The sequence below is a fragment of the Apis florea genome, unplaced genomic scaffold, assembly GCF_048593485.1.
Source record: "Apis florea isolate Af1SG1 unplaced genomic scaffold, ASM4859348v1 contig_3803_pilon, whole genome shotgun sequence".
Taxonomy (NCBI): domain Eukaryota; kingdom Metazoa; phylum Arthropoda; class Insecta; order Hymenoptera; family Apidae; genus Apis; species Apis florea.
In genome coordinates this window covers 2,493,523-2,515,893 of record NW_028256864.1, presented here as the reverse complement: position 1 = coordinate 2,515,893, position 22,371 = coordinate 2,493,523, and the positions used below count along the sequence as shown (strand labels likewise).

At 40.6% G+C, this 22,371-nt stretch overlaps 1 protein-coding gene across 3 annotated transcripts in view; it reads left to right on the top strand.

The window, feature by feature from the left end:
* Nucleotides 1-22,371, top strand: part of cv-c (RhoGTPase activating protein) — a 315,849-nt gene that overhangs the window by 8,640 nt on the left and 284,838 nt on the right. For all 3 annotated transcript variants that reach the window (XM_086916699.1, XM_012492546.3, XM_086916700.1), the window contains exon 2: nucleotides 18,387-18,629. In XM_086916699.1, the coding sequence (XP_086772825.1) occupies nucleotides 18,429-18,629 (201 nt within the window). In that variant the 5' untranslated portion in view covers nucleotides 18,387-18,428. The remainder of the gene's footprint in view (nucleotides 1-18,386; nucleotides 18,630-22,371) is intronic.

Here is a 22,371-nt window from a genome sequence, read left to right as displayed (position 1 = left end):
ATACGGTTACGAGGCGATGAAATTTTTATTCGACGGAACTCGTTCATAACGCGAAGAAAATTCGGTGGATAAAATATTTCTTTTACGCGAGAAAGGAAGAGCGTGTAGACAATTCTTTCCATATTTCTTGTCTTAAAATAAATCTTTAAATAAAAATTGTTTCAGAAAAATTTGAAGAAAGAAAAATTTTGCTTGAAATCTCTTACGAGTCTGGGACAAGTGTTAAATCGCGTGTAATCAAAATACATCGAAATAAGGAGGAGGGGGTAATAAATCAGGCAGCCTTATGAAATATGGATAACATGTAATTAGCACTTAAATGATTTCGAATCGATTGAATGTGTAATATATGTATAACATTCGTCTATCGTTTCGTCGCGTTTATATTTCAATATTTTAATGTATATATTCACAAGGCGTTAACTCAACGCTCCGCAACGCACCGTTTAGTTTCATTACTTTTTACTTTTTCCCTTTCTGGTAACAAGCGGCTTGCGGTATGAGGTTTAAATATGTTGTAAATTCTACGCTCAACCGATAGGTTTATCGACAAAGAAGAAGGCGCGCGGTGCATCTGAATGTACATACACGTCAGTTCGACCAAGTAATTTATTATTTGAGAAGTATTCGCTGTTAATAAAGTCTGGTACTATGTAGGAAGCTAGGCTGTTCGCGGACCTCGCAAGAAACAATGACTAAAACGATGCAAAATTAACGAGCGTGCCCGAGCAACAAGAGTTTGGAACCGACTTGTCGTTGTCGCTCGTTCCGTTTATTTTTTTCAACCGGATGATGGATACTGATAGTCGAACCGATACTGTACTTCGTATTAAGAATTAATAATAACTCGGGTTTATCGAATTTTTCCATGTTTTTTCCTGTTACATCGAAATTGCATCGAATGAAATCTACGACTGATACAAATCTGAGGAATGTCAAAAATCTACGCGATGGAAATTATTCGAGGATTAAGCTCGAAAATTCTAATTTAATTCACGATTACAATTTTAAACGTACTTAAAGACGTACTTTTATTACGTATTTATACGACAAATTCATAGATTTACTTCAGTTAATTTTAGCAACAAAAGTAACTCCAAAGCCTGACGATTATTAAGTAATCTCATTTATCTTTTTCGAGAAAGGAAGCGCGCCTCGATACGCTTGCCACGATTTCGAACGAATATATATATATTCGCACCTAAGCCCGTACGCAAGCTCGATGAATTATAACCGTGTAAAACTGTGAAACCGATTTTTACCTTTTCTTCGTCGGGCGGCGATGCGATACGTACTTTCTCGTGAATCATATTTGTTTTCCAGGACGGGTCGGGCCGGCCACGATTTTTATTCGCACGCCGATTTCGAAACGTTCGACTTTAGGAAGGATACTTCATCATCGTTCGCGAAACGCGTGCGCGAGAGCGGCAATACGCGCTTTAAAATTATGCCTGACGTGTCTACTACGTACTTTCACGTGGAATTACATAGCCGAACGAGTTCCGTTCAAAGGAGCGTTCGCGTATGTGGCTCGCGTGGCTCTTGCAAAATCGAAACAACGATTCGCGGGACACGTAAATGTCGCTCCCTTTAGGGCAGCACAGATTCGAGATCTCGCTTTCGCCACGAGCGGCAAAAATCTTAAATTGCTCCATCGAATTAATCGTAAAATTCGATTTGTCTTCCGAGGAGGCACTTTTATTTCTGATAATTTTCTGTTTCATCGGGATCTCGAAGATTTTTGTTAGCATTTTTCGTTACAAAAATAGTGGTGAAGTTAAAAGTATGAAAATAGAAATGCAAACGTTACTATTTCATTTGATAAAAATCTCGATATATCTATTGTAAATCTTTTTCATAAAAGATTGGGCCTGGTGTTGTAATTTTTAATAAGGAACAAATTAGTTTAGGATATAAGAAATTGTAGGTAGCATTGCTAAAATTTTCGACAACTTTGGAAACAGTTTTTCAAAATTTTATAATCAAGAAATATATTCATTATTTATTAATTTTACCATTGAATCTTCGTTACAATTTTATAAAATCGATCGTCGAGTGGTAATCTCTTCCCTGCAGAGCATTTTCTTATGATTCAAAGTATGCTAAAATATTCGAAACTTTACTTGGAAATAAAATTAGACAGTCTTTCCTAAAAGAAATCGTAATATTTTCGATCTTCTCGTTTCAATTACTTCCCAAATATTACGGTTCACATTGGAAGACATTGCTCGAAAGCATCGCACAATTGTTGGTCGAATATCTTTGGTCGCTTGCGCAATTCGCTACAGAAGCAGTATAGGAAATTGAAAGCAATTATGGGCAATTAAAGAGCGAGGGTCCATTGTCGCTGTGTCTCAATGAAAGCTTTCTGTCGGCAGTCGTGCATGAAATTAAACAAAAGAGGAAGACATAAAACAAATGCAGTTGCAGATAATCGCGAAAACGTTGTCTTGGTGATTTTCAGACCACAGGAAGTGTGGTAGTTGGAAAGTGTGGGCAGCCTTTCCTTTGATAAAAAGCGAATAATGATATCGTAATATTCAGGTCTTCGAATCTTTCTCGTGAAATAGGAAATGAATCTTTGGACTATGATATAGGCCTTCCTGCATTTCTAGAATCGTCAGCAAAATTAGATTTCTCGGAAGCATACTCGTATCTAATTTAACATTCGTATCGCATCGGGTTCGTAAAGAAAACGTCCAACTTGCGAGCAATAGCAATGAAACATGTTGACTCATGCGTTTATCGAAATCAAGATAAACCATCGATGTTTGACATTTTGTGATATCATCTCGGTTTTCCAATCGTAATTACGAAACTTCGATTTCCCCATAATTATTTGACCTCGAAAGTGAGCCAACAATCAGACCTGATAAAGCGAAATTAATTATCATCGTAGGAAAGGTCGAAGAATTTCTCTTCGAGCGAATTTTTCGAGAAATATAAATAACTCGCCGTTAATCCATCATTCGATGTTTATTAGTTTTCTGTCCAGAGATTTGAGTAAAAATTTTAACGATTAGAAATTAAGAATAAAGCTCAATAATTTATTATTCAAATATTATTCGAGAAAAAAATTAAATTCCCAAGCGTCAATTTTCTCTTTCCGTTGAAATTTCTTAAAAAGTTGGCATCATCATCGTTTCTGTCATTGTTAACAAAATAAACAAACGTGAGACTCTCATCGAGCAAGGATCAAATTAATTTGCGCCCTTGCTCGTGAAAGCATCTATCTAGAAAAAATGGGCGGTATGGGGAAGAAATAAAAGAAAAGTTAGTACGAATCGTGTAGCCTCGAGAAAATGCTCGTGCTTCTAATTAGACAAATAGAGGATCGATGGATCGCGAGGATCGCGAGCGTCGTACGTTCATGTAAAGATCCTTGATATATCTCTCTCTCTCTCTTCGTTCTTCATCCTCGTCCCTCCTCGCGTCCTTATATACATCGAAATCGACCGCGTGTAAAACCAGTTCTGCGACTCTGGAGGATCGCGAGAGGATAGAGCACCTTATACCTCGCATGCACGCGGCTTCTCGAGCAAAATGGTTCACACTGATCACGCTTCATTGTATTTTTCCCGGCCTCACCTTCCTCCACGATCCATCGTGGTGCCCTCCTCTCCGCGGATAGCCTGACCCATTCAGGGGTATCTCCTCGTTTAGCCGCGTATCGTGTGTCGCTTTTACTTAACGGTCGAGGCGAGGAGAGCACCTAAGCGTCGTCGTGTTCCCCGCGTTCCAAAGTGCTTGGAGGAAAGAACTTCTGCAACGCTTTGTCGCTGCCAAGTGTTTTCTCGCGTGACACTCTGTTTTACATCGAAGACGAAGGACGACCCGTCGTTGACGACTTCGGGGTGTTGATTTCCTCGACCTCGCGGTCGATGATGCGAGAGGATATTCGGGAAGGGAGAAAAATATTTTGATAAATTGTAATTCGTTGATATATTTCGCTTCGTCCTATACTATTTTTCCTTCGGAGAGAAAAGTGTATTTTAATACCCATCTTGTTAACGAATGATCGCTCGTAACGAAAGAGGGGAATACAAACATTAGGTTATTTATTCTTGCGTATATAGTCCGTCGATCCTTTGATGTTACTGAGAGAGGAATCTTGTGAAGCTTGTTCGAAAGGAATTCGGAATAAATATTTTTCGCCAGTTGAAGAAATATCAAAACTCTACCTGTCCCCGAAGCATGACCTCTCGTTTCTTTCTTACTCTCGAGGCGAACACGAACACTTTTCTCCCAGTGACATTTCGAACGAGAGTATCGAGCATATTCCATGCGTGCCACCGTTCGGGGCACGCAATTCTACTGGACCTTCGACCGTCAATCGACGTTATGAGAATGTCAGAGCAACAAAGGAACACTGGCGCCGCGCGATTCTTGGTAATTAAAGGGTGGGACAAGGAGGGAGGACGCGAGCTGGAATCTAATCGCGCGGGCAAGCAACAAAGATACGATACGATACGAAATCCTTGGCGTGTCCCGTGGATGCTCTCCCGCTCTTTTCCCCGCTTAAAGCTTAAACAAACACCGCTGTCTGAACCGATTCGAGACACGCCACCGTTTCCTTATTCTCCTGCGGCCGGGGCGACGTGCCGTTTATTTAAATTACTGCAATGGCTCCGCTCTACGGTTGAAACATTTTAATTTCGCATTATGGGAGAAACCTGCGTTTATTTTCCAGACGGATTACTACGGATAATCGTTTGTTATGGGATTACGCGAAAACCCTCTTCCGTGAACCTTTCCCTCCCTTGCATGTTCGAGAAAAGAAGGAACGAAGCGAACGAAGATGTTGTTTTCGCGAGAGTTTTGAAAGAATTTGAAAGAGTTGGAATTTATTTTTGCCGAGAGATAAAATATATACATTGTTAGGTTTTATTTGAGTGGAAATTCGGGAAGTTCGATTTAACAGCGCTTGGGCAAATAATTGTAAAGATTTTTACTTGGAGTAATTACTTAGAGAAATCTTATCGGTATTAGTCTTTGATCTCAATGATTTTTTAATATGTTGTTAGCTTAAGTTAGATTAGATTAGACTGGGTTTTAGTCATGTTTATTGTTACGAGTAAGCTAAACAATAGTTAAATGTATCTTTATTTAATTTTGATTTCAGATGAATTAAGAGAAATTAAATAAGTTGTTCGATGCCAAACAAAAATTTATTTCATTTCTGATTTGACGAATTTTATATTGGGTTTATGTTAGTTAGGTTAAATTAGTTAATAATTAATAACTTTTTAAAGAACAACGTCAAGTTAACATAACATAATACTATTCGATTAATCTTGATAATATATTAAAAAAATCATTGAAATCAAAAATTGATATCTTTTTGTAAATATTTATTTTAGATAGATAATCATTTTATCGATACTATGAAATATAAAATTTTTTTTTTTTAATTCTTTTAAATTTTATCTTTAATTTCGATCTGATAATTACAAGACTTTAAATTACTCGTGTTTGATCAATTAAATTATTTTCAAGCTTTAAGTATTTGTACAAATGAATCGGAGAGACTCTTCTATTGCAATATCATTACTCACATTTCCACCAGATTATTATCATTACAATCTTAATCACTATGATCGTAAAAAATAGTTTTCAGAATCGTCAAAGTCGGATTAATTAGCCAACAATTCACAATTACTCGATGAGAAACCTAAATTTTTAAATGAACGGAAAATTATTTGAAACGTTTAAAAAATTAATCGATATTCATCATTCGTGAAACTATTCATTCGCTGTTCTCTAGTCGCGTCTTCCCTAAAACCTCTCATTAAGTTCTCAAGAGGGTAAATTTAGACGAGGTTAAACTGTAAGTCATGCCTCTGTAATAATCTTCGTCATGTAATCATCTCGATCACGTCGTATTTTCAATATACTCTGAATTCCTCTAAGCGCGCGTCGGGATAATTACACGTTGTACACCGTAATAACATTCAATTAACGATGAAGACGTAATAAGTAACGCAACGTGTCAACATTGTAACGAAGGGAGTTAAGTTAACGATGCCCTAAGTAGCTCGCGTCTTTTATCACTATTAATATTAGGTGTAACATTAATTTTAAAACACGATCGAGTATCCACTATCGTTCCCCCGATCTGTAATTATTATAATAATTTTCGTCGTTTCATTCACTATAGAGCTATATATATATAAAATACAGAAACGTGTAATTAACAGAGACAACCATGTCCAAATAGATCATCGATAGGAGGAAAAAATTCTCGGATAAGAATGTAATAGTTAGACTCGAAGGCGGTTCATAGACCTCGCTAAGAGATAGGTAACCTTGCAAGGCCTCCTGGCAACCTCTCTCTCCCAGCAAGAAGGAACCCGCTACAAGACATTCAATGGAAGGAGACGAGAACTGGAAAGAGGCCTGGTGGCTGCCCAGGACGTATGGATGCTCGCGGTATTTAGCGGCCGTTAAATGGCTCTAAACAGCTCTCATGAAATGGGCAGTTCCAGTCTTCTCTCCTTTCTCTTTCTCGCCACTTTGGCTAGGCGTGGATGCGAGAAGTACCCGCTTGGATACGACCGCCGTTTCGCTCGTTTCGACTTTTGCCGATCACGCTAATCCCGCGAGAGCTCGATCAACGACTGGTCCGAAAATCAAGGCGAAACATTATCGTTGCCACTGCTCTCGTCTCCTTAACGAGTTTATTCTTGGTTTTATAACCGCGATCTCGGCCAAGATTTTACGAATTTCCTCTTGGCAGCAGCGGCTGACTCATATTTACGAACCGAGACGGATGACTTCGAGACATTCCCCGCTCGTTGAATACGGGAGTAGGTAAGAGGCGGGGAGTCAGGATCATTAACAATCCTCTCCTTGGAGCATTCCTCGTCACGCTTTACCGATCGATCAGATGTTCCATCCGCCGGTGTATACAGTCTCTTTGTGCTTTACCAACTTCTTGTTGCGGTAGCCAACAAACGTGACTCAGACTTTATTAGAGATTCCGTTGAACGCGCGGCAAAAAGGTAGCACCGAGCTGCGTTCCCTGTTTTTACATCCTGTTCTTGGCAAAATCGAGAAAAAAAAAAAAGTCTTGCAATGTTGAAAAGCTAGGAAACGGGCCGTCCTCAAACATCGAGAAACTTGTACCCGCTTGTGTCCGGGTTATTCTTGATCCCTCCCTGTTGTCCTTCAATATTTTGCCAAGAGCGTGTGCCAAAAGGAGAAATACGAGGAGGAAAACAATTCGTCCGGCTGTCGATGTGGAGGAAATCAGGAAACCAGCTATCGTCGTCGAGTAGCTCTTTGCCAAGAATATCTACCAAAATGAGAAAACTAGGAAAAGAGTTGTCCGACTGTTGAGAGGCCGTGATGCTAGGCAACCACTCGACTCGACTTAAGAATCCTATATTATGTACGTACGCTTCGACCAGGCTCTACGCTCTTGGCCAACTCGTTCTCCAGGAATATTCGTGAAAAGAATCGCTTCTAAAAACGAACAGCCGTCCATAGGCATCGAATGAAGAATTGTGTGAGTGTAAGTTGATCTTGACCTTTCTTAATCTTCTACTTGAATCACGTTGAATACGCGCCGCAAGGACTATAGTTGCTGGACCCGAAGCGCGGCCAGGTCGGCTACTCCTCGACACTTTAATGCGCGAGGAGGGAACGGTTGTGTGTCGCAATTCGTAACACACTTCGTAATTACCGGTGGGCATTATGGATCGTGCTACTCGAGTTGACGCGATGATTACGGTGCACCGGCGGAAATAAATCGCGTATGCTTGGCCACGGTCCGTGAACAGCCCGCAGCGAGGAGCTGCGATCAGGTAGTGCACCGATTAACAACGCCCCTCTTCGCGCGCGAACTTATCACGGCCGAGATTGAATTTTATCTGGCAACTGTCCAACTTTCGTTGGACAGTTTTCTTGCTCGTCTGACTCGAAGATCCCAGTGTTTTTGTTCTGTCTGGTCTGGTCTCGCCTCTAATCTTCCGCTGTTTCTAATTTACAAGGTAAATTTGGACAGGTTGGTTCTATTTACAGATGCGTTTAGATTTGAACTCATCGATACGGGACTGACAGCAAGTTTAAGAGTATTCGTAGATTATTTGGATCAAAAATTTGTTTATTGTAACTTCTTAACTTTTTGAACTGTAAAATAAATTAAATGAACATTTAATTGAGAGATAGTTCAACTTTTTATAGTAAAAAGCTACTAAGTGTAATAAAACTTACACCATGGTCGAGGGAGGAAGATGTTTATAAATCGTTTCGTCATAACGATTCTTATATCACATTCCAAAGAATGAGATGGCTGTCACGCGCCTCGATATTTCCCCATCGAAACCCAAACGATAAGGAATCCCTCGATTCAAATTTCGAGCGGTCTTACTCTTTTTTTTCGTCCACACGATTCTTCCAAACAACGAACGTCATCCCGTCGATAAACGAAATCGATGCACGAAACGAGCTCGGCTTTCGATTTGAAACTTCGCTCCGATTCAGAGATCGTGCCTATCGCGCGGCAGATGAAGGATCTCTCCTCTTCGACGATGGCATAACGGCATCGAGGCTCACGCATAAGCGGCTCATAACAACGAAGTTTATCTTAACGTGGAACGAAAAGGGGTAGGCCAGTCGTAGAAACCGCATGATTAACTAGCCGTTGGGAAGTACGATTGTGACGGCGAGGTGTCTCTGAACGCGCAGCTTCGCTTAGGAATGGATATATCGTGTACCTCTAATTATTGTCGCTATCACGGCATTTATCATGAGGAGCGTCAGCAAGGGCGGCTAGAGGGAAGCAGTGCATTTAATTCCAATTAGTCGCCGCGATCCGAAACCAGTTTCGAGGCCCCGCCATCGAGGATCCACACTCGATGAGGAACTATTGCCTCTTATTCTCTCCTCGAGATATCCTTCGCACGTGAGAGATACCGCGATTACTCCTCTCCCTCCCTCCGATTTTCCTTTTTCGATCCTTTGCCACCACCGTGCTGTCGCGGTTATCGGTTGTTTCGTAATTTGAATAATTTATGGCCGAGATGGAGATAGAGGAATAGAAAAGAATCCAGCTGGGTGTATGATCAACTGCTTCCGCGCTCTTCATCAATTACATTGGTGCCGGTGCTTTGATACAAGAACCGTTTAGAAACGCTCGTGTAATTATTATTTAGTAATATTGTGAACTTGTCCTGGCCCGAGTCGATATTCGAGACACGAGCATTATACTTTTGTTTGAAGTTCAAAGTGATTCACGTGATCGTACACACGAAGCCGGGAGACACACAAACGGCTCGATGGAAGCAACCTGTCTACCTGTCTCGTTGTACCTTTCATTACTCAACTAAATGTACACAAACGTTTAACGAGTGTTAAACCCATAAAGGTGTTGCTGACATTATGAGCTCGACGCCTCCGCTTCCTCGAGCCGAGATATTCCGTTATTTTCTCAAAGTGGGGTACCCAAGGCGGGCGGGAACGAGATCGATTTCATTTTTTTTCATTCGAGAAAAATCACTCGTTCGAGAAAGGGTATCAACGAATTTCTTCGTTTTTCTTTTTTATTTTTTTATATTATACGTTTAGAGATTGCACTCGAGAGGCAAACAGGATGAACGATACGACGACGCGTGGAATTTTTTTAATCTTGTTTGCTTTTAAATGAAAAAAACCATGCATGGCCTGACGCGCAATCGAATTTTATCTCTCGAAGGATGACTCGCGTGTCATACTTGGTTGCCGTGTCACGCTTTGCATGATGATAGTTTCACTGGCTGGCAAATGGCTATTCGTGACAATAATACGCATGGAAACGGTCGAAAATGACTTTGACATTCCACGACGTTGTTATTTAACCCTCCCGCTCGGAGACGAATGCATTACGCAATCAATACGCCTGGTACCTTGATACAGATACCCCCTCCTCCCCCCCTTCTCCCCCCTTTTCCACGATTAGAATGTGAACCGACCGTGTTGACTTTTACGCGTAATATCGATGGTGTGATCTGGAAATTCATTGGAAAGCCACATCCAAGAAGCGTGACAGAAAAGAACGTTGGATAAAACGCGATGATACGCTGGTAGACCGTGATTCCCCTCCGAGTCGATGAATTCCAGGAATGAATTTACTTTTTTTTATGCCACCCGCATTCCCCCCTCCTGATTTCTATCAGATCTTTTCGAGCAAGCTATTGGAAGATAGACGATGAGAGCACGCAAAGACGTGTAATTCGATCGGTTGTTACTCTTTAAGGATTTCTTAATCTTACTCTCAAGGGAGAAAAAGAGAGAGGAGAAAAAAACAAAACAACTTCAAATTATCATCGTAAACAATGATGTTGAACAAGAAGTGCGAGCATAACCTTATCGTCAAACTCTTGTATCTTTTACACGCGAGTCTGTCTTTTACGCGAAAGCGATCGAACAATAAGCCACAGAAAGAAGCAGCAAAAGCGCACTGGTATGGATCCTCGATCAATCACCCACGCAAAAAAAAAAAAAAAAAAAAAAGTTGGGTATCTCTTGCGGCCAGGGAGGTGACCGTCCTGGTCGTTTCTTCCGTCTGAAGGGACAAGTCGAGTTGCAACCGATTCGACAGGTTGGTACACATAAGGCGTGCCACGGCAGAAAACGGAAGTGAGAGAGAGAGAGAGAGAGACGCAGGAGGGAGCAAGGAAAACGAGATACACAGGGGACGAGAATCCGCGTGACAAGCTTCATCGACCAGTCATGCTTATCGCACACCTTAAGGCTCGTTTGCAAAACAAATTATTGGAAGGATAGTCTGGCGAGGCTGGAGGAGTGTACAAAACGTCTTTTCCATATTTATATACGCAGCGGAGATACAATCGTGCCACGCAGAGGGAAAAATAACACGATATTGTTCTTTTAACCCTGTGTAACGAAGGATTTCTTTGCTCGTGAAAGAAAGATTACAATTGACTGTTAGTTTTATATAGTATCCTCTTTCCTTCGAACATTCACTATTCGATACTTGGAAACTTTTAAACCAATCATTGAAACAATTAAAATACTTCCATCAATACTAATATCCACATCGTCGAACAAAATACAATTTACAAATAGCATAAAATAAAAAACAACCAATTCTTGTAAAATCAGATCGAACCAATCGCAGTATCAACCACAAAACACGAAACGTTCACATTCCTTTCAAACAGCATCAAACGGATTAGCTTCGAAAAGAAAAGGAGAAATCTTGAAAGTGATCGAAGAAGAAACTCGAAAAAAAGAAAAAAGGAAAGAAAGAACAATCCCGTGTTTTCACGCGATTCGATTGCGTAAAATATCAATGTCCTCGCGAGCAAGGTCCCTGGTGATAACGATCGGCATCGATGCACGCACGCGAGACACGCATCGCGCGCAGGTTGGCGAGAGGCGCGGAGCAGGGTGGCTGAGCCGAACGACCGCAATTAACCTTACGTAACTCGTCGAGACTTTCCTGGTGGCCTCACCGGCCGCAAAGATAAACTGCACACAATGCGTGGCACGGAAGGCTGGGTCCCCTGGGAGCTTGAAACGCCTCTCTCGAAACCGGACTGAAACGAGACGTTACTCGCCAAGTCTTCCTCGCCGGCGAATATATCGGGCGATAATTGTTTTTAGTGCCTCCACGCCACCAGGAAGGCGGCCACGCTGGCCACATGCTAATCGAAATCGTAAATCCGACCGATAAGAGAGCAGCTTCGCGGTTCCACGGCTTACAAGCACCGCGTATTTCGTCGCGTGGAACGAAACCTCCCCTCGAGAAGGGAGAGAGAGTTACTTCTCTATGCTTGGTCTATACGGTGCTGCGTTATGATCCGGTTTCGATCGCGGTGGCCTCACATTTTTTCCCCCCTTTGTCTGCTGTCATTAAGCCACATCGTTGGCATATTTTCCTCTCGATGTTTATGGATCGTGCCATGATTCGATCTTGGATGGAACGCGGAAAGTTCTTCCTTTTCGTAACTTCTCGTGACATTGATTTTTAAGCTTTGCGTCGATATTCGTCTGAGATTGGACGGGGATTAAACGCGGTGCAATTTTATTTGTTAGTTGTCGCAACGGTGTCTGATTAAAGGTTGGTACTGGTTGAGTAAGTAATTAGAAGTGGAATTTTATTTATCAATTAAGTAGTTGGAACTTGTCTGATTAGAAATTTAATTTGATTTTTCCAGCACGTGACATTGATTTTTGAGTCGATGTTAATCGAATGCTAATATTTATTTATAAGTTTTCGGGATCGTTTAATGATTGGAATTTTATCTGGCAGTAAAAAAAATCGTCAAGAAATAAACTTGTTCGTATATAATTTGATATTTGAAACGAAACGTCTCGCGAGATCTCTTTTCTTTATCAATAGACGAAACAATACCTCGTCTCGATCTTTAATCATATTTTCTCTAAATTCCATAGTGTCGATGAATAACGAAACTCGAGAGGTCGAACGTGGTTGTCGAAGAAGAAGCGAACTATTTCGGGCGTTGAGATCAAACGCGAGGCAGATGTCGGAAAAACTCGCTTGCGAGTAAAGTAATTGACGCGAGAAAAAAGAAGAGGAATGCGTTTTGGCCGATTTATGCGCCGCGCCGAAACTATTTGCACAAGCGAAAAAAAGCACACGGCGCCCACGGTATCTTTGGACCGAAAGAACGCTGGATAATATGCAGTGTCGTGTTGCTAATAATAGAGAGCACGTATCCACGCGTCTGTCCTGTACGGATATTATTATCGATTCCGTTACAGAGGGAACTGTCCTTAATGTAATGGCACGTTTCCAAAGCGTGTCGAGCTTTGCCGAGAAGGGAAAAGGATATACGCATTAAAGGGATCGATGTTTTATGCGAGGAGGATTTTGACGAATAAATAAATGAGCAATTGATTTTTTCCAGATGAGACGAAGCTTTTAAAAGTCTGTTTCCATGCGCGTTTAATAATTCGATTTCATCGATTGATCGCGAATTTTATTAGATTAGGAATATCTGGTCCTCTTGTACTCGTTTTCTTCTTATCAATAATTCATCTATTATTTTGTTCATTCGCATCGATTCACGTGTCGAACAACGAGCAGAAATAAATAAGTAAAGAATTAAATGAATTTGGGCGCGAAAGTCTCAAGTCTGTAAACCGATCTCAGCACATCGAGAAAAAGGGAAAAATGTTCGTATCGGGAAATCGGGAAGACGAGACAAGTATTGGAGCACTTGGGTAAAATCAGCAGATATTTGCATCTAAACGACGAGTTTATTCGGTGGAGACACGTGTAGACCGTTTATTAATGCGCTTGGAATGCTCGAGTTTTTAAAGCCGTTTGCTGCAAAGATTGTGGCCTGGCGACACAAACGATCCGTGTCTGTCGGCCGTTAACGAACCGCGATCCGCGAGATCCTTTGTCGAGGCGAAGAGGGAGAGAAAGAGAGAGATCGTTGTTCCGCGTTACCTGCACGGTCCGAAGGAATTGCCGGCGAAATTACCGCCGGTGTCCGCTTGACAATGTCGGCGTAGGACGTGGGAATTTGTGGCCGGCGATAGGTCAGCAATGAACGACTATTTAAATAGCTTTGATAGAGGTATCGCGAATGGAATTACGGCGAGCAGTAATATTTCGCATTCAAACTCGGGGAGGAAGTATTTTGTCGTGGATTTTTGTGGCCGATGTAAAGAAAAAATTTTCCCGCTTATTGGCACGCTTTGTACACGCGCTTGGAAATGTTCTTGTGCAAGGAGTGGAATCACAAATTCGCACTCTACTCTTTTGGCACTGTTTTGCGGACAGATAAATTCTCCTTTCTTTTCCCTTCTCTTTATTTGAATATAGATTTATGCATTTTGTACGTTCGAGGGAAATGGTAAATGATAAGTTAAGAGAATTTCTTCATGGTGATCGTAAAGTGAAACGAAAGTATAATTAAAATTTACAACAGGAAAATTTCGAATGGTGTCGTTAAAAGAGCGCTTAGCAAGTTTTATGGCAATTACCATAATGAATCGTATCTTTATTCGACATTCTTCAGCGTGATGACACTCTTTTCTCCTATTTACGAATTTTTTTCTGCGTCTAGAAATAAAATCGTGCACTTGATCTTTCACGATATTCCTTCGCGAGGAGGAGGTAAGCTCTAGTACAGGTGTGCAAACCCAGGTGACCACAAACTCGTTCATTCTTCGGGCTGTTTAGAATGTCCATGTGACAACACCTGCGATTAAACGTGTTTCCATTCCGACAATCAGTGTGTTATACGACGCGATAATTAAAACACTTTCTATCTGCTGTATAAATTGATATTTGAACAGATAAAAGTCGAATAATATTTCTTATCGATTGCTTCGTCAATCAGAAAAAGAAAAATGAAACTTCGTTCAATAGTAATCGATCGTTCAAAGATAACTTTTATTTTGACTTGAAATGATGTATTCAATTATGAACGAAAGAACGAATAGAATTATATGAAAAATTCGGGCTTTTCTTTTGTCTTATTTAAAAAATACACTTAGAAAATTTCTTCGTCAAAGACAAACGTACATGTAATGCATAATAATTCATACATCTTCTTTCAAAGCCGTTTGAAACCAAAAGAAAATTGGATCAAACGTTATTGGGACAATATAATACTGCGTCAATGTATGTCAATGTATGATGATTTGTACCAACTTGAAACGTTCTCAATTAGATATTCATATCGGGAGAATTGGCTGGCCACAGAAGTATATAATAAAAATTAATAAATCGTTTCTTATACTGCAATTGAATTTCGTTTCTTTAAATTCATTCATTCATCAAAAACATGGAAAAGTGTTGATGAAAACGATGAAAATTGTAGGACGAAATTAGATGGAAAACGAAGACCCATTAATCATGTTAATCGTTATCCAACAATTCCTCTTAATTCTTTCCAATCAACCTCGTCCCGCGAGAGAACGCGGCCGACAAGTGAAATTCCATTCGACAACCGCCTGTCACCGAGACGGCGTGGGACGTGGGAATTCGTGGCTCGCGACAGAGAGGCGAGGGGCGTCCGAATGCTTGGCAAATAGTTTCGATACCGATGCATCGATACCTCACCCCGATCGAATGCCATTCTCGACCACGGCCGGTTGATCAGACTCGATTAAAACGGCCTCGAGACGCGTGTCCCCCGTGTCGGTTAGAAATTACTGCTGGATAATTTGCATGGATCCCGCGAGACTTCACACCTGGACGGCCAAGATCGTCGAGGAACACTTGTGTTGGTTGCAAATGTCTGGGAGAAACAGCGCCAAAGCGGCGCCCGAAACCGGGGACAGACAAAGATTTCAAGCGCCAGTTTCTCCAATTCTTTTTATTCTTGTTTATTTATTTTACTTTTCTATCCCCTTCTCTTTTTATTTTCCTCGAAATATATGTATATATACGTATTAGAAGCAAGACACCACTAATCGTATTCCCCCTAATAAATCAACGTCGATCGAGAAACAAGATCTAAGAAACGAGGCGGACTTGGCATTTCAACGTGTGTTTAAATCGTTGCATAAAAATTAATTAAATATGTTGTGTTACCGGCGTCACATGTAGTTAACAGGGACTGTCACAGGACCCGACAGACACATACACAACGGCGAGTGCATGGCTAATCGCTGTTTTGCGGAATCGACTCGAACGTGGTCTGCCTCTCAACGATGCGTAGATACTACTAGAAACGTGTACGCAGTCACGTTGTGTCGGCTCGTTTAATTATCTACACGTATTTTTAATTAGCCGTGATTCAATGTCTCAATTTTACGCGGATGGAATGACGATACGTCCAAGTTTTCACGTTTTATATAATGTAACGCAGCATCACAAGAATTATTCTCTCTTCTCTTTCGTTTGTGCCACCATCACTTTCTAGGATATATTATTACCGCTATCTTCGATCGCTGCCCGAGCACAACCCTTGATCAAAAGTTGGTGGATCGATTAGTTCTACTACGGTGGAGTAGCGAGATGGTATTTGTTGTCACACGAGTGCGAATTATCTGGTCGAAAGTATAATTTATATAATGATTCGATTCTCTATCCTCGCGTTTCAATTTTACGCGGATTTTTCTATTAATAAATCGACTTCGTGCCATTCACGCGGCAAAGGTAAATAGGTGTTTTTATAGCTGTTGTTAACATCTTTATCGTTGCTAAAGATTTTCGCCAACTCATGCTCGATAATTATCGCGAATATTGTATTAGAAGGGGAAGAAAATTCTTTGAATAAACGAAACGATTTTAATCGATTAATCTTCGCGCACAACGGAGTGTCATACATAGTCATCGATCGCAAAAATCTTCGTACCTCGCTTTCTTATAAAAAAATTCATCCGCTGTGAAAATAAAACGTATGATGGATCATATCCCTAGTTTTAGCGTATTTTAAAAAGTAATTTTAAGCATTTTAAGCTTTCTCAAAATGATGATCCATATATAAAATCCATTATAATCTATACACTTGTATAATATATTACGTAAAACAGAATTATTAATAACAGTAATCAATTACTTTAGAAATCAAACTAATTAATTTTATCTCGTGAAAAATTCAAAGCGCGTACACAATTACTCGTCTAGTGTCAATAACATTAACTTATTTATAAATCTCGAATTACCTAATACGTATCGTAACTTTCATATTTATTCATATTATTTCTTTTCATCTCGGTTGAAAGCAGATTTTGTTACGCGTTGGACCAGATTACCGCCGAGTTTCTCGTGAAATCGGTGTGACGTTGCGCGAGCATCATCATTCACCTGTGAAATCACCTGACATATTGGGTGCCGACAGGTTGTTGCGATCCAGACATCCGGCGATTTTCTAATATTACGTCTGCGCCTCGCGGACCGACTCGTGTTCTCATGCATGACTTTATTGTTGGACTGGCCTCGCTGAATGAAACGGCAGTCGTATCATGTCCTATAAGTATATCCCACTTGACTCGGCACAATCGACACACACGATCTCACCGATAGATTCGATCGTGATTCAGGCCACCGATGATAGAGATCCGTTGAACTTTACAAAACGAACGCTGAACTCTGATAATTATTCGTCGATCCATTTGCCGAATATTCGAAACTATTCGAGTTTGAGACGATACGGTTGCATACGATTTATAATTAAATTTTAACCTCCTCGCTCGACCAATCTGGTGGCCTCGTTTTTCACGTATCTTACGCGTAAGCATTGGCATCATCGATTCGGATATGAAATATCAAAAGTGATCCGCTTGGTGGATTAAATTCGCGTAACACGATCGAACGAAATCTGACATTGTTGTGTCTACAACAAATTCTCGATGTTGCGTGTCCACTTACCTATTTCTAAGTTCCTTCGTTCGTTAAGAGTCGAGTTTCTTATAAACACAAAATACATAAATTCTGATAATACGTATTTATGGACGATCGACAAAGTAACAACTGTTCGAAACCGTTTGTGTCAACGTGAAAGCCAGCCGAAAAGAAAAAGAAATCAACGTGACTTCGCACGAGTGAAACGGTTTCAAAATACTTATGAAATCCACGTGTGTACCAACAACAGGCTGTGCCGTAGTTTCTTCGTGGATCGAAACTCGTGTTACGAAACTCGATTGTCGAGGTTAAGCAGAGGAGCAGCAGGAGATGGTTGCGTTAATGGCCAGTCTAATAGTAAAGTGAGACGAGAAGGGGGAGCGTAAAGGGGTGGAAACCGCGGAGGTAATTTCAGATTAGCCTTCTCGCCGAAACGCGAGATATCTGCGAAAATATAATTAGCCCCGGTGACTAACGGCGAACGGTTCTGCTAAATTTATCCAAATGCAATCATAACAGCGCAGGTGGCCATTTTACCCTTTTCAAGTGTTTGACAAGCCGGGATTATACGAGCCGCCGCTACACGAGCCCCGTGGCCAGCAGTGAGTCACACTACTACTAGGGCTAATTATAATCCTTTTGCCTCTAGGTAACCACCACCACAGAGGTGGTTTCTCTCCTTTTGTTCTCCTCTTTCAACCGTTGATTCGTACCTTGAGCGATAATGATATTAATTATCGGCCCATTTCGAAGAGCAAATACGAATCAAAAGGGAAGATGGAAAGGCGTATAAATCACTCGACGATTGAGCGATTTTCGCGTTGTTTGTTTCGCCAAGATTTGAATATTCATTCTCGACTTGTTATGGATATTCGATAATACTTGTCGTAAAAGTTTGGAAAATAAGTCGGTCGAAGATATAGGCCAGACAGCGACATAATTACGAAACGATAACGACGTTATACTTACTTACATGGCGCCACGATACCCAGTTTCGATAACCCACGGTGACCCGAAAATTGAAAGTTGTATCGATGTGCGAACTTTTCTTGCATGCGTTATCGACTCGTTTCAACAATGCACTGATGAGTTGAGTTGATCTCTGTTACAGGTGCAGAAGAAAATGCGCGTGAGGTCAAGGTGACAGTAGAGCATGGAGAGCGTACAAGACAGCGGCGGGTTGTTGCGTGTCGATGGCTCGAAAGGAAGTGTCGCTTCGGGTTTACCCAGCTCGAAAACAGTGAATCAGTTGAAAATAGTGGAAAGTGGTGATGAAAGTGGGAAGATGGTGATCCCAACTAAATCGGAGATGGATCCTTACAAGGAGTTGGAGCTGTATCTCGCCAAAGTCAACGTGAGTCTTTTCACGAAAAAGTTTCTATTTTTATTTTGTCCCGTAAGAGGTAACGATTCTCACGACGAATGAGATTATTCGTTCGTTAGAGTATTAATAGAGAAATATAAATATGCTAGCTGATTTTACGCGGGAATAACGAAGATTCTTTATTATATTTAGCTTTATATCTAGGACAATATCGCTCTTTGATAGTCTTTAATAGCAGTTCAAATGGATCTATTCCATTGCAATTGCCTCGTTTGACCCATTGATACTTTCTCAATCACCAAGAAAATATATTCTTTGTGTTTGCATTTCTAAATTTCTGCTCGCTATTCCTCTTCAAACGTGCTCTCATCGATCGTCCGAGTATTTGCACCAATTTCGAACTAACGAGTTTATCGTCGCTATGATTTAAACGAATATCTTCCCTTCCATTCAACCCCCCTTTTTCATACCGTGAATGCACAAAGAAGCGCCTCGTTGCAAGATTACGACAAAGAATCTTGGATTTCGCGATTTGATAAATTTCAATGAGTATGAGCGACGTTTTTAATGAAGCGTTAATACGATCACATTCTCCAAGGACGAAACTCTTCTTGAACACGACACAACACGGCTCGGTTAGGAATCGATCATCTACATTATCAATGTTCTCGCCGCGTGCACGACAAATTGAACGTGACGCCATGATCGGTACGCGAGATTCCAAAACACGTTTCGCCCATGACCGGCTGGACCCAACCCAACTCGTCGCCTTCTTGTTTCTACATCCTCTCTCGTTTTATTCTTGCCTTGCTCACTTCGGTTATGGTTGTTTTTAGAAGCCTCTACAATGTTAAATGCCTTGAATGACACCCGAAAGTGTAAGCCAGTTTTCGCCTTCGAGGTTTGTCTTTCAACGTCCTATCGGTTTCGGTGACTGACGCAAAGTCGTATTAAATTCTCGTCTCTTCGAAATTCGTTCTCGTCCACTTGGATAGGCAAGGAATTTTGATACCTGTGTACTACGTGTATTCGAACGATACGTAAATAATCTCTCGAGTCTTCGATGTTCGGAGATAAATAAACTTATTAAATAAATATCGCTCCAATGACGTCAATTTTAACAACTATCTGCGCGAAATCAATCCTTTTTTCACCTTACAATTCCATAAATCCATTTTAAAAACTTCTTGTTGTTATTATTTCACTTTTTCCCTTTACCTTTTATATTCTTCGAATAAAATCCGATACAATCCGATTTTAAAAAAAATTACTCCACGCTCATCTTATATTTTTTCCTCCTCTCCCCAAAATATTCTCGTGCAATCAATTCTTATCTTATCGTATAAATAACGCCCCAACACCTAAAACATTCACACTTCTCGAAACGGTTTAACATCTCGCCGTCCAGATCGTATCGGGATCAAACGATTTGCTTATTATCCCGTGATCCCTTCTCTCGATCTGGCCAAATTGGTACACCTGTTCCAGAACCCCGGCCCCTCGGTGTCGAATTTAAAACGGGCGGCGGCTCGACGGGAAAAGCGACCGGTTCCTCCGCAACAGAGTCAAACGCTGTTGTTGCGAATCCAACCAACCACCGGTTGGCAATTATTTGTTGGCGGGGCATGTCGATGCGTCCTTGCAGGCCGCGTGTCCGAGCGGTGATGCATCGATGCATGTCGGCACAGGGCGTCGAGGCGATATTTGCGCGGCGCAAACAAGAAGAGGATCCCGATCACGGGCCGACACACGTTGTTGCACACGCCGCTTCTAAAAGAGTCGACGCGGAAGCGATCCTCCCACTATTTCTATTCGTTACGTGATTCGGGATTTTCTGCCAAGTCTACTACGAGGCACTTTTTTCGTTTTTTTCTTTTTTCGTTTCTGAGAAATGATTAAAAGGAGGAGGTAATAGATAAGAGGAGATTCTGTTTGGATTCTGATTGGTTGAAAGAATGAAATTTTTTTTTTTTTTTTGGAATGGCGAAGGGTTGTTGGATACGTCATTACATAGGAGGAGATATATTATATTATTAGGGGATTTAATAGGATATGTTAGGCATGTTTCTTAAGCAAAGTTTGTTTCGTAATACGGCATTTATCGTATGCCAATTTACAACAAGTGGTAGAATAAATAATCGCGCCAACTGTGATGCTCGTTTTAGTTATATCTATTTTTAGCAAAAAACAATAGACAGTTTTGCGAGGTTTATGGGCAATCAGTGATAGTAAAAGTAAGGAAACGGCGTCGTTTGTTTCGACAAAAGCGAAAATATTCATAACGACTAATCAATTTAAAAATGACAATTGATTTAACAAAAGGATTTAATGCGAAAATTCGAAAAAGAAAAAAAAACTACCGACTCACAATATCAGAATTATCTGTTTAATTTTTCAATGTTTCTCTCGATGATCGAAGAGGCCAAAGAACAATATACACGAGCGCATAGTGGTGTAACGCTTTAATGGCAGATTTCTTTACCATTGGGATACGTGAAAAAGTAATATAAATATTTTTTTAATTGAAAAATCATTTATGCCTTGCACGTTTATTTGCAAATGAATCTTATTTTAAGAACACGCCTCGTACATAAATATTCTACTGTTAAACAATAACTCTCGATCCTTATTTTTTTTTTAATAATCCATTTAAAAAATCCATCTCCTCAAAACATTTAAACGCAATCCAACTTCCATTCCAACCGAATTTACGACCGCACAATTTCGAAAGTATCGCACAACTCGGACTCTCCCTCCCTATGGATCGAGATATTTCATCGAGGTTAAGTATTCAAAGGTCACGTTCCCAAAGTCTTGAGCAATTCTATCCTCCTCCACGTTTTTTTCGATTGCCCGGAAACGACAGCCTTCGCCGACCCCTTTTGAATATTCCAGAAAGGGGTCGAAGGCCAGAGCAGGGCAATAAAAATGACTCGTGGTTTCCACTCGTGTTTCCCTCGTGGAAACGCGATGGACTCGTTGAACCCTCCTCGTTCGCACGATCGCGAGAAAAAGCAAAAACTTCTCCTCGTGTGTCACCGTTTCGTGGCAAAAACCGCGGCAGATCCGTTTAAGTCATCTGTTGCTCAGCTTGTCGTTCGTTGATCGCTCGAACGCCCCTTCTTTCTAGCCGAATGACGCGAAACTGCGCAGCTTTTTTTTTTTTTTTTTTGCTTGGATGGCCTAAGATGGCTTTTGTAACCGTGCTAACTGACACGAAGGATTAATTGTTTCGTGGGTAATTAATTAAGCGGTTACGTCGAACGGCTGGAATTAATTGGACAGATGTTACTCGAGTGCGTCTCTTGACAATACTCGTTCGTATATTGGTAAATGAAGATTATTAGATGTGTAACGTTTAAATGTCTGTTTGGACAGATATTAGTAGTTTTCGTCGTTATTTTCAATAGTTAAAAGAGAACCGGGATTTTGTAGATTTATTGACACGCTCTGTAAAAATCAGAATAGGTTACAAGTTATACGATTTCTGGCAAAAAGTATTCCATTATCGTTTATAAATAGAGTAAAATTGAAGTTGGTTTTCTTGAAAAGTGAGAAGAATTGAAAAGAAGACCAAAGGTTACTTTTTATTTGAACCCGAGGAAAACGATACGTTTTGTAAATTTATATCGATTATTTAATGCAGGAAGAAATAAACAAATAATCGGCATCGAAGGAAAAAGAAAATCTATAGATTTTTAAAGGATAATTAAATATTTTAAGTATTTTAAGTACAAATTAAAAAATGTTTACAATACAATTTAGAATACAA